The sequence below is a fragment of the Toxorhynchites rutilus genome, chromosome 1, assembly GCF_029784135.1.
Source record: "Toxorhynchites rutilus septentrionalis strain SRP chromosome 1, ASM2978413v1, whole genome shotgun sequence".
Classification (NCBI taxonomy): Eukaryota; Metazoa; Arthropoda; class Insecta; order Diptera; family Culicidae; genus Toxorhynchites; species Toxorhynchites rutilus.
The window spans coordinates 127,683,414-127,696,138 of record NC_073744.1 but is presented as its reverse complement, the minus strand read 5'-3'; the positions used below and the strand labels follow the sequence as shown (position 1 = coordinate 127,696,138).

At 40.0% G+C, this 12,725-nt stretch overlaps 3 protein-coding genes and 1 long non-coding RNA gene across 4 annotated transcripts in view; 2 read left to right on the top strand and 2 right to left on the bottom strand.

Moving 5' to 3' along the window:
• Positions 1-572, bottom strand: part of LOC129761744 (ribonuclease P protein subunit p40-like) — a 29,099-nt gene extending 28,527 nt beyond the window's left edge. The window contains exon 1 of the mRNA XM_055759493.1: positions 326-572. Coding sequence (XP_055615468.1) covers positions 326-460 — 135 coding nt within the window. The 5' untranslated portion in view covers positions 461-572. The remainder of the gene's footprint in view (positions 1-325) is intronic.
• A 41-nt stretch (positions 573-613) lies between these two features.
• LOC129761746 (tubulin-folding cofactor B) lies at positions 614-1,696 on the top strand. The gene is made up of 2 exons (XM_055759495.1): positions 614-861; positions 926-1,696. Exons 1-2 carry the CDS (start codon positions 739-741, stop codon positions 1,529-1,531), a joined length of 729 nt encoding a protein of 242 aa, XP_055615470.1. The 5' UTR covers positions 614-738; the 3' UTR covers positions 1,532-1,696.
• Positions 1,556-2,718, bottom strand: LOC129761745 (NFU1 iron-sulfur cluster scaffold homolog, mitochondrial-like). The gene is made up of 2 exons (XM_055759494.1): positions 2,554-2,718; positions 1,556-2,496 (listed from the first exon to the last, which is right to left on the bottom strand). Exons 1-2 carry the CDS (start codon positions 2,619-2,621, stop codon positions 1,770-1,772), a joined length of 795 nt encoding a protein of 264 aa, XP_055615469.1. The 5' UTR covers positions 2,622-2,718; the 3' UTR covers positions 1,556-1,769.
• Positions 2,719-6,645: 3,927 nt separating this feature from the next.
• Positions 6,646-7,907, top strand: LOC129763346 (uncharacterized). Its single transcript, XR_008740892.1, has 4 exons — positions 6,646-6,783; positions 6,851-6,957; positions 7,015-7,459; positions 7,528-7,907. It is a non-coding gene; the product is annotated as an uncharacterized LOC129763346 (long non-coding RNA).
• The last annotated feature ends 4,818 nt before the right edge of the window (positions 7,908-12,725 follow it).

The following is a 12,725-nucleotide window of genomic DNA, read 5'->3' as shown; positions in this document are numbered from 1 at the left end:
AACTCGGGCCGGTTATATAGTCGAATAGTGGCTAACTTTAAACTCCATGTTAAATGTGAACACCTCCATGTGAAACCGAAATATGAAAATCGCTCATGCAGTTAGAATAAAGCAGTGCATTTTTCGATTTCAATCCTCGTAAATGATATGTTGATAAACAAATGACGCCATATTGATTTTGATTTTGGGTAGCCTATATTCAATTGATGTCTAACCCCTGGTGGTTTTAGCAAGTTGGCCCACCTTAGGATATACTTCTACGCGCCTTGCACTTTACCACCGCTAGCCCACTACATCTATCATCGCTGATACTACGAAAACTCACCATCTGATTGAAGGGATGCGATCGGATGCCTCTCCTGATTGGATCCTTCTTTTGGTGCTTCCAATCAATGATACCCGTCTTTTGGACTATTTCATGGGACGGTGCTCGAAAGCGCCAAACCTCGGGACACAGCATATTTCCAGAAGAACGCAAAAGCAATATTCACTAGTAACTGAATTTCAACATGTAAACAAACGCATGTGCTCCTCACTCCACTCGCGAAGCTTTTGTACTAAACTTTTTGAAATCCAGGCAGCTGTCATCGCGCATCGAGATTCTTTGTTGTTTGTTTTTCTTCTTTGCGCCACCCCCGGACGAACATTCGGTAGTTTAGTCATCGGTAGAAGAAAATAGTACAGAAAACGGTACCGTCTGTGCGATTCGTTACCGTGAAATTGCCGTAGATCATCAAAATGGAAGGAGCTACAATCATCACCGGCTCGGATATTGTGAAGATTAATGTTTCTAACTCTCTGAATGATACGCTGTCCTTCGAACGGAAGTACAGCAAATCGCTGAAGATTTCCGAATTTAAGGTGGGCGTGTTACGATTAAATTAATTGGAAGATTAATTGTATATTATCGATCATTCTCATCAAGGCAAAACTCGAACCAATCACTGGCGGGTCGGCGGCCACAATGCGACTGGAGCTTTACAGCGGAGAAAGACTGGTTGCCCGTCTGGATGATGATAATAAAATGCTCGGATTTTATCCGATTGAAGACGGAATGCGAGTTCACGTTATAGACAATTTTGCTTTCGCCACCCAAGAAAACGTTCAGAAATTTGAACTCAGTCAGGAAGAGTACGATAAAAAACAGGACAATCTGAGGAACTATTTGAAGCGAAACAAACTCGGTAAGTACAATGAGGAAGAAATGGCTAAGCTTGAGGAGGAACGAAAAAAGCAGGAAGCAGAGGACGCACAAAAGCTCGACAAGGCCACCATCGGATCACGGTGCAGAGTGACCACCAAAGGGCAACCCACACGACTGGGAACGGTCATGTATAAGGGGGAATTAGAGGGTAAGCCAGGAATCTTTGTAGGAGTTCAATTCGATGAACCACTCGGCGTAAACGACGGGAGTTGTAATGGGAAGAGATACTTTGAGTGTCCTCCCAAATATGGAAGCTTTGTCCCTGCGAGAGCAATAGAAATAGGAGATTTTCCTCCGGAGAACTTTGATTTGGATGATGAATTATAAACCCTGAAATAACGGCACAATGCATTCCAGGACTAACTTATCTTTTACTTGGTGCATGATTTAGCAGCAGCTTATTGAGTGATGAAAACAATTAATAGTGATTAACGCACTGTCATTATCTCGACTATATTATAAACCCTACTAAAATAGAACTAAATGTATGAAGCGTTGTGTCTAAACATTCACTCCACGAATATATCACATCTTCTCATAATTTACAGATCACATACGCATCAACTCATTTATCTTCCTTCAGTTGAATTTTGCTTTCCAATTTCTCAAACTCCTTCTCGGTAACGTCATCCACCTCGTCCGTGACCTGTTCGACGGAAACGACTTCCGGTATGTAGAATTGCAGCATATTCTGCACCCCATTTTTGAGCGTCACAATCGAGCTTGGACACGATGAGCACGATCCTTGCATCTTCAGTTTCACAACGCCATCGTCGTAACCCATGAAAATAATGTCCCCACCGTCTTCCTGCACCGTTGGCCTGATCCTAGTGTCCAACAGTTCTTTTATCATCTGTACCGTTTCGTCGTCATCCTCGTGGATTTGGGTGTCTTCGGTGGGCTTCGCATCTATGACCACCGGCAATCCGGAAGCGAAGAAGTCCATTATTACGGCGAAAACTTCCGGCTTAATGAGACGCCATTCGGCTTCCTCGTGCTTTGAAATGGTCACAAAATCGGGCCCGAAAAATACCGACCGCACACCTTCGATGCGGAACAGCAGCTTGGCCAGCGGACTCTTGAGAGACGATGCGGTGGTGGGGAAGTCCATCGTTTGTCCTTTCTCCAACACCGGAGTACCGGGGAGAAACTTGAGACTATCTGGATTGGGAGTATCCTGCGTTTGTATGAACATAGTGCGAAGAGGGGTAACATTCGGGGAACATGTTGGAACCAATATTTTTGCAGGGCTTCTGTCATAGCATGCAAACGAGTTGCGTTGCGTGACTGATCTGTGAATGAAAATAAATACATTCGTTGAATCCTTTCCACTGAATTTATGAGCTTACATATTCTTTGCAGAACTAAACAGCAAAGCACGCCAAACGGAACCTCTTTGGAAACAATATTTGAACATTTTCGAACAATTTATCTGCGTTATTTCGTCGTTCGAAATCAATGCCGAAATGATAATATTTTTGCGGTAGATTTATTATGAAAACAAAAGGCTTCCTCGAAGAAGTGACAGTTGCTTTGCTTGGATGAAAAGGTTTTTTATTATTGTGTTGCCAGAATTGCCAAGGAAAACTGTTAACTAATTAACTACACTGATCCAAAAAATTGTTATATATGACGAATTTTTGGTAAGTATTACGAATGATTAGTAAATTTTTGCAATACGAATTATTCGTACGTATACATATACACAATAACAATGGTAAACAAATGTCAGTTGTTACGAACCCGGCTTAGATAGCAGGGCCGGTCAATAAACAAAATGTTATTGAAGCGCAAACAAGCGCATAGGAAATGTATGGCACAATGTGCACTCGAAAAATAAAATCACCAATGCCAGATGCGGCCATGTGATTCGCCCCTTTTGCTTCCTTTTCTTTGCTTTGTATAGCTTCCAACAAGATAAGGGTGCCGGATGTTTCCCATCCGAGCCTTTTGTGTTTTGTTTAGATCAAGATGTGTGGACTAAAGGTGAGACCGCGTCGTCAATAAGTGCGCGAGGGGAAACGGTATAAATATCTTTCAGTATTAGATTAATCGAGCGAATATTTATCTCTTGTAATAAAAAAGAACAGACATTTATAATAAAAAAAAAAATGATTTCATAATTTTAAAAGTTACATTATTTTAGTATATTGATAAATTTACCCTTTAATGATTTTTTGACGACGATTGAAAAAAGAGCATACCATGAGAATGATGCACAATTTTTTTTTGTACCAACATAAATTTTTTTCTGTTCAAAATTACCTGTTCTTCGAATGTTGTTGAAATAACTGAATTGTTTGAATATTTCTACATGGTCGCTATAGCTACTAGTTCAAAAGAAGTATATTTATAGAATCACTAGCTGACCCGGCAAACTTCGTCCCGCCCAAAATTGTTTTTTTGTTATCAATACCTTCAAACATTCACGTTTTCTTATTAAGCGCATGTTCATAAGTCCAATCGGAGAACTGTTCATTGATTGATCTTCTAATCGACTCCGTTAAATTTACCTTTTACTAAAAAAATCCTAGTATTTCTACCAAAACTCATCATTATAATATCAGATTATTTTCGGACACAGACCCCTCTCTCTTCTCTCTTTTAGAGAGAGGGGAGGAGTGTCTATTGACCATAGAAACGTTTCGTGCCCCTTAAAATCTTCACATGCCAAATTTGGCTCCATTTGCTTGATTAGTTTTCGAGTTATGCAGAAATTTGTTTTTCATTTGTATGACAGCCCACCCTAAGAGAGGGAGGAGAAGTATCTAACCACCATAGAATCATTTATTGCACCCTAAAACCTCCACATGCCAAATTTGGTTCCGTTTGCTTGATTAATTCTCGAGTAATGCAGAAATTTGTGTTTCATTTGTATGGCAGCCCCCTCTTAGAGAGGGGGTGGAGCAGAGTAACAAAATCTCATACTCATTTTACATTTCATTTGTATGGCAGCCTCCCCTTAGAGAGGGAGGTGGAGTGTCCAACCACCATAGAAACATTTATTGCACCCTAAAACCTTCACATGCCACATTTCGTTCCATTTGCGTGATTAATTCTCGAGTAATGCAGAAATTTGTATTTCATTTGTATGGCAGCCCCCTTTGAAGAGGATGGTGGAGTGTCTTACCACCATAGAAACACCCTAAAACCTCCACATGCCAAATTTGGTTTCGTTTGCTTGATTAATTCTCGAGTAATGCAGAAATTTGTGTTTCATTTGTATGGCAGCCCCCCCCTTAAAAAAGGGGGGGGTGTCTAACCACCGTGAAAACATTTATTGCGCCCTAAAACCACCATATACCTAATTTGGTTTCGTTTACTTCATTAATTGATGCAGAAATTTGAGTTTCATTTGTATGGCAGCCCCCCCTTAGAGAGGGGGTGGAGTGTCCAACCACCATAGAAACATTTATTGCACCCTAAAACCTTCACATGCCTCATTTCGTTCCATTTGCGTGATTAATTCTCGAGTAATGCAGAAATTTGTGTTTCATTTGTATGGCAGCCCCCCCCTTGAAGAGGGGGGTGGAGTGTCTTACCACCAAAGAAACATTTATTGCACCCTAAAACCTCCACATGCCACATTTCGTTTCATTTGCGTGATTAATTCTCGAGTAATGCTGAAATTTGTGTTCCGTTTCTACGGCGTTCAGCGTATCGTATAAGTTGGTACGAAGGGGATGTGTATCACTTTTTCACAACTTTCGGTCTGAGACACCGACGCGAGTATAGGAGTAACTTTTTTGGACAAGTGACTTTTTTCCTATTTCAGAATATTGTTCAATGAAATGTATAAATTAATGTCAGTGGCGTAGAATATTTATTAAATATAATTCATAATATCATTTTCGGACTATTCTTATTTGATTTTAGTCCTTTTTGTGATCGGATTGAACGTATTCATATATTATTCGTCGATATATTCGTCGTTAGATTCATACGTGCAAAAGTAAAGTACAAATGTTTGACATTCGTATAGTTGTTCACTAAATACAATGGTCACACATATACATACTTGTGAAAGAATTGCACTTGCTCTTTATACTTTCATGAATTATATTCAGTTGCTTACTTTCAATTAATAACAGGAAAAAAGTCGAATTTCGTTATTTGTGTTGAAGTGAAGAAGTGTATAATATATATTCTCACCCGTTTACATCAATTTTCGGATGAATGAATCCATCTCCAGCTATAGTTCTCCCTAATGTAAACCCGCCATTGGCGATCTAACGTACAAATCTACACCTAGGCGGCGCTGTGGTGAAAGTGATGATGGTTTTAAATTTTGCCATGTGAGCCTTTGGAAGGTTTGTAGTTCTTTCCAGAAATTACAATGTTATAATCATAAAAGATTATTTGATTGCCATGAGTTTGTAAGAAATATAATTCTGCGCAATTTTATATATAACATGTTAATTATTTACCTCTTTCAGTAGTGAAAACTATAAAAATGTTGACAATGGTTGAATTAAAGAAGGAAATTCGAGAGCACAATCAAACACAAGTAGAAAAATGTACGATTCCTGCATGTGAGAACTACCTTGGAAAGCCTGGAAGTAAAATATACGTGATTTGTTTTTGAGTTTTAGGTTACATTAGCATCATTTTCTTAGTTCAAAAACAAAATCCAGATGTCTCACCGATCGTTTACGTTTTGCGTTAGATCGCCAATTGGAAAAAGGATAACGCCAAGAACGGAGCCTTGATGTACATTTAGGCCGATTACACATTATCCGGTTTCAGCCGGACCGGCAAATTTCCCAAATGGCAAATTTCGACCGTATCAACCTCTTTACGGCGCCGTGATGCAGCCGTCTACTGCGACTACAATGTCCGGCGACCGGACAAGAATGATACGCGATGACAGTAGCACTGTGTCGACGTCTGGTGGGGGCTTCGGTTTGGGAAAGCAAATCATTCTCTATAAGCTTAGCAGATCTTAAGACAGTTTTAAGTTGTTTAAATTTTTAATGAAAATTTCTACTTTATGCTATTTGATTACTTAAAACCCGTAGTACTGATTCTTAATTAACCATTTTTGTATAATTTTCTTGACATTTTCACTAAAACTCATCATTGTAATATGAAATCAGTATCAAACACAATTATTCTTCAGGGCGTTTTCCCCACTTGCAAAAGAAGGTGTTACTCTATTACATAAAGAACATATTTCATAAGAAGAAGTTAATTTTCATTCATACTTTTATTTTTAAAACATGTGTTTACTGCACCTGAAAATCCATTATCACTATCATTTCCCAAAAGCGGAACACGAAACTCCATGCCATCAACGCGAATTGACAGTTGTTTGTCATGTCTGTTAGTATTAGTACAATTCAGGCAATTTTTATCCCCTTGAATTAGTATGTGTGTGCTATTGACGTTTGTTTGTTGATTTTGAAATCAATTCAGAATTTACAAGTGATATGGATGTCGAAATTTTTATTTCGCTTCTTCGGAAACGATCTGTGCTGTGGAACAAATTCGGTGATACAAGTTGCTGCACGAAGGTAAGCAATGGTCACAGGCGCACGAGATCATCATGGAGCATATTGCCGTGGACTGTGTTATCAACGGTGGGTGGTGTCTTTCGACGAATTGAACGAGTTCTTAAATTAACTTCCGTTTTTGTTTTGTTCACAGATTCGCTACTGAACGAGTTCGATGATGTCAAACAAATTTCCAACTGGTTAATCAAGGGGCATGTTTTGAGTGAGCTTATCGAGACTTTATGAGGAGTTTAGTTTGTGGTAATTTGAGCACACCAAAAATAACTCTCTCCTAATATTATATTCTTATTCTTTCAGACAATTTGACCTGACTCGAGACGCGATCGACTACGAGGTGGACGTGGCTCGGCTCGAGGATCTCAAGCCATAAATGTCCGATCTGTGATCGGTGATCGAGATGTTTCCCTGTCCGACGCCGAAGCATCGGTTCTGTCAGAGCGAAATCACCCAATATATCTGAGTCGGACATTCTTTGCCCAAGATCCGCGTATAAATAGCTGTGCGTAGATTAACGCTCGAGTAGCTACTCCTGCCCCAGGAGTACGTGCTCGATAAATTGCGGTATATGCTGAGCGCGTTTCTGGGCGAGGACCTGCGTAAACAGCAATGAGATAGAGTTCGAAGGAAAATTATGACGTTATTTTAATCATAAAGATTGTCAGTGCAATGGTGAAATAAAGAAAAAACACAAAAATATGGGCACACAATACTTATAAATAACGTCATCGAGCTGATTGTGAAGGTGAGTTTTTGTTGATTTGGACACACCAAAATAGTTCCCTCTTCTAATATTCTTATTTGGTATTCCAGACAGTTCGACCTGACCCGGAACACGATCGACGATGAGGTGGCCGCAACTCGGCTCGAAGAACTCCAACCCCAAACTGTCCGATCTGTGCTCGGTGATCAAGATGTTCCCCTGCCCGGCGCTGAAGTATCGGTTCTGTTAGAACAAAATCACCCAGCTGTTGGCATATATATGATTTGGCCATTCTTCGCCCACGATCCGATGTGCGTTGATGCGAAATGTGCTCCAGAAGCTGTCCCTGCCCCAGGGGAACGTGTTCCAGGAATTGCGACACATGCTCAGCGTGTTTCTGGACGAAGATCTGTTTGAAGGGAAATTATGTTTTTTCAATTAATTTATTTGTAAGGCTCAATCGCGTGTGAAATAAATTATGCTATTTGTGTATGTTTGAAAATAAAATAATTTAGCGTACGAATAAGTACACCGCAACTGGACCAAAATTAGTTTTTGTAATTCTGTTGATGACACCTATGTGTTTTGTCCAGTAAGTTTTTCATTTTTATCATTACAAATTTACATTGCCGCTGTTGTGGGAACTGTTGTAGATAAACGTGTGTGTGTGTGTGCTGAGCGAATTACGGAAAATGCTCGTAAACGTATTCTGAAGTGGGCGTAAGAACACCGTCCTGATGCAGGGTGCGCGTAATGTCCTGGTGTGCCACACTCCAACATTGGGCCGTCTTTTCCAAGGGACGCAAATACGAGAAAGCTCGTAGTTGCCGCAGCAGCTGTGGTTTCAATATGATGATGATAGTTTGCCTCATACAAACGTCTTAGATACAAACTAATGTCGTATCCAGACCATTCACCATTCCGCCGTCATCGCGGATATTTGCAGCAATGTTTATCTGTCATTCCGCTATATAAATGAATGCATGTATGTGTATGTGAAAGATGTACGGTTTTGTGTAGCGTGAGGTCTCTTTTACATTGTTATCCGGTTATCCGTCCAAACCCAGCGGCGCTTTTTGAAACCGGTCCGGCTGAAACCGGATAATGTGTAATCGCCCTTAAGGTTTCCTTGTGAAAACTTCTGGAGCTGGTGTTTGTTATTTTGACCTTGAAGATCCGACTTTTGTGTAGAAGTTCTTGATAAATTATAGTAATTTGACGTTTATACCCCAATTTGCCAATGTTTTAAGAACAGGTGGTATCTATTAGGTTGTTCCGAAAGTTTTTAACCTCAATGGCCAATCGCTCCGTAAGTGCCTGGCACCATGCTGAATAGCATATACATCACCACCTTAATGCTTTTCACATAGAAGAGATGCCTCATCATGAGCGGGTTGCTCTACCTGGTATCCACTGTGTCGTTCATATGCTCACACGGAGCAACTGCGCCCATCATGCGCTATCGCTATCGCATTCATACATAATTTTACGGCGCTCCGCTTAGCACCCTTCACGTGCGCTATCGAGTACCTCTCATATACAGGTCACTCGGTGACGGCATCGCATGCAACCTTCATGCAGGCTGATGAGACTTGCATACGATACCAGCATGAATGAGGAAGCGACCTTTCAATACGAAAAAGTCACAGAAGGGTTGTGTCCAAGACACGACCGCATAGTTGACGTAGGATTCCGTTAGGCTATCTGTTGATTTTGGATATGTTTGAAGAATTACATCGTTAAACTCCTTGATAATGATTTGGTGGCCCTGAAAAGGGCCGTTTTTTTTGGTTGGTTTTTTTTGGACATTGTTTGTTCACTCCACTAATGTTTACCGAGTGATGATGACAGAAGGATGGTAAACATTCGTTGGATGGTGCGTATCAGATAAAAGATACCGAAGTGGAACGAGATATGATTCTAGACGAGATGCCTCCTGTGATATGTATGGATGAAATAAGAAAAAAAACCACCAATGTAATATAAGATAATTACCAATACCAAACACAATTTTTTTTTTCTGTATTATAGTGACTTTTAACGCTTCTGGCTGGTTCGTCACTTTTACCTTCCATTTTGGAAGAATGTCGGGAGTGAGAATTGAACTCGTGATCTTGAGCGTGAGAAGTATGGATGTTACCTCCACGCCAGATCGGCTCCAAACACAATTATTAATTTTTCTCAACAGTAAAAACATGTTACTTTAATTTTTTTATAGAGAAAAGATATTTGAAATGGAAAAGGTAATTTTCTTTTATAATTTATACTTTCTGACCCAACCAAATGTGAATTTTAATTGGACTAACAACACCTAGTACTATATGTAGAGCATATGGGAAATCACTTTTTCAAATATTCCCTCACTTTTCCAATTTTTCTCGCCGTATAAACTTCCCTTGGGTGAAAATGAAGCCCAACAAAACAGACAGCATAAACCAAACGACCAGTTCTCGAGCGGGAACAGCCCTTGGTTTTTATTTATGAAAATTGAATCAAGTCATTTTTAACACAACTGCTACCTTATACAATTTTACACTTACACTTGTGCAAAATTTTTTGACGGAAGAGGGGCAGGAAAATTGATAGTCCTGAGAAGGACTGGAATGGTTTAATAGGTTGTACGGAATCTGCTACGTCGGATGTAGCAGTTTAGTTTTGTGAGCGGTAGCTTTTACGGATTCGCTGATGCTTTCCTTGACTTTGGCGCCATCGGCTTCTGTGCGTCGATTTGCGAGGGTTTGATTGGCACAACCACGACGAGCTAAACGACGGATAGCGAGTGTGATACTATGCACTTCGCTCCTCTGCCTCCTTTGCCGCATCCAATTGTTGATGTGAAGAGGAGCGCACCAGCAATGCACACTAGATTTAATTCGATGCTATCCGCTGCTTCCTCTTCTTTGCTCCCTTTGCCGCACCGCATCCATCGTTGGTTGCCGATGGCTTCCTCTCCTTTGCCGCACCGTATGGTGTTGGCTGATTTGTAGAGCACTGCACACTAGAAGCCCAGATGTTTGCCGATCTGAGCGTTGAACGAGAATGAGAAATCGAAGGAAGGAAGGAAGGTGTTGTATTATAAAGACTTTAAACTTTTTCAGTTCATTCGTCTCTAGCCTTGAGAAAGGCCCTTTGAAAACTCTACTCTACTCTACTCCAGCACTACCACCTCCACCCTCTTGCCTTGAGAAAGGCACTCGATTCCTCGCCGTCCAGCTCGTCCAGCAACGATGTTGTCCAGTCGGTGTCCACACAAAGAATGGAGAAATCGAAGGAAGGAAGGAAGGTATTGTATTATAGAGACTTTAAACTTTTGCAGTTCATTCGTCTCTAGCCTTGAGAAAGGCCCTTTGAAAACTCTACTCTACTCTACTCCAGCGCTACCACCTCCGCCCTCTTGCCTTGAGAAAGGCACTCGATCCCTCGCCGTTCAGCCCGTCCAGCAACGATGTTGTCCAGTCGGTGTCCACACAAAGAATGTGGAGAAATCGAAAAATGCTACCGTCTTTTTATATCAGTTGGTATGTGAGAAATAGTACCGTTTGGATAGGGGTTGAGATTTTTCAATTGTTCGATAGTTAATTACATGATATATATTATTTTATTCAAGGTGAAAAATTGTTATAGAGTGCCGCAATGTTTTGATGTAAAAATCTCATCAATCCGTCATGAAATGACTGAGCAATAAGCGTTTAAAATTGGACATTTTTCACGATGCGATCGATATTCGTTTTTCAATTTGTACCCCAATATGTTCCCGAAAGACGTAATCCTGCGTCAAAAACGTTTTAGAGGCGGAAACAAATGGTAAATTAGCTTATTTGTCGGATCACTCAATGCAAATGTTTAAATTTATAATGTATTATTCAATCGAAAGTATGAACTGTGTCATAGATAACCATAATTATAGAAAGCTGAGAAAATTAAACATACGAAAGTAGCACCCGTAGTAGACCCGTAATTCCAAGGTAGATTTTAATCTTCATCATCTCTGTCCATATGTCAGAAGTGATGCACATGATGTTTACGCATACTAACATGATCTTGACGATTTTTTTTAAAGTTCCATAATTAATATTTAGAATACTGGTGAAATGTGACTCGGAACGTATTTTATACAGCGGGGCTATAACTTTCATTAGTTTGGAAGAACATAATTTATCGACTTTATTCAACGGAAGGTCATTTCTGCAAATCATATACATGAGAGAGTTCAGTTTTTGTCATCCTTTGACACCGTCATCTGAAAATACAAAAACATGGTTCTATTAATTCATTTTATCAGAATAATATTCATTCAAGTTATTTAAAAAAAATCCATCTGTGAAAAACGAAGAGTTATTATAAATCTTTGTATACAATGTCCCCCAAGCGTCATTCAGTGTTCTGGTTCGCTGGTTCAGGTCAATCACGGAGAGCATCTACGAAGTGTACAGTCTACCCAAGCTCAATATACAGTGTCAGAATTGTGTATATATGTGCAGATTGTTATAAATTTCTTCTTCCCAAATATTCGTCCTGTATGTGCGTATGCGTATTTGTATGGTCGATTGATTGCGTTGCGTTGTCATGGAAAATGAAATTATGTCCAAAATGTCAGGACAAGAATTAGGTTAATTTGCCATTCAAGGCTCAGTCACTAGTGATGTTATTATAAGGGATTTAAAATAAAGATTACCAATGCACAGAGAACCTTGTTTTCAACAATGACATTCCAGAACAATTGTTTACAGTTGCTGGAAAATTTTGTTAGCTCAGAATATATTTGTCTACGAGAATAGAATAAGTAGGTAGGTCAAACGCAAACGAGTTTTGGCTCAATTTCGGCAAACGATTTTGGTCTATACAATGCTTCAAGAATAGGGTGTTCTTTTACTGCTATTTTACGCTTTCTGGCAAGAGATGAGCACCCAAGTTCATTCTGGATGCAAATGAAAAATGAAACAAGTCAAAAAAGTGTAAGCTGGATGTATATTTGGCATCAATCAATTGAATTTTACTCCTTCGGTACGGTAGCTCAAGTCAGCTTCTTCCGTCGCTTACTCTTGCAGACGCTAAATTCCGCTAAATTCTCTCCGCCAGCAGGAGATTTAGGATGTTCGATATATTTCGGCAAAACGCCATAACGGTTAAACAAATTTTGCACTGTACTTTTTCACCTTGTCTGCGAGGTACACATTCCAGAAGAGATTTATTAATCGTATGTTAAAATAAAAACTATGCAGTTCGATTGTACCGTTGGTCGTTCTCCGCTTGTGGCTGAGGTGCACGGCTGGAATACGTGACGCAACAACGTCTCGGCTGTGCATGT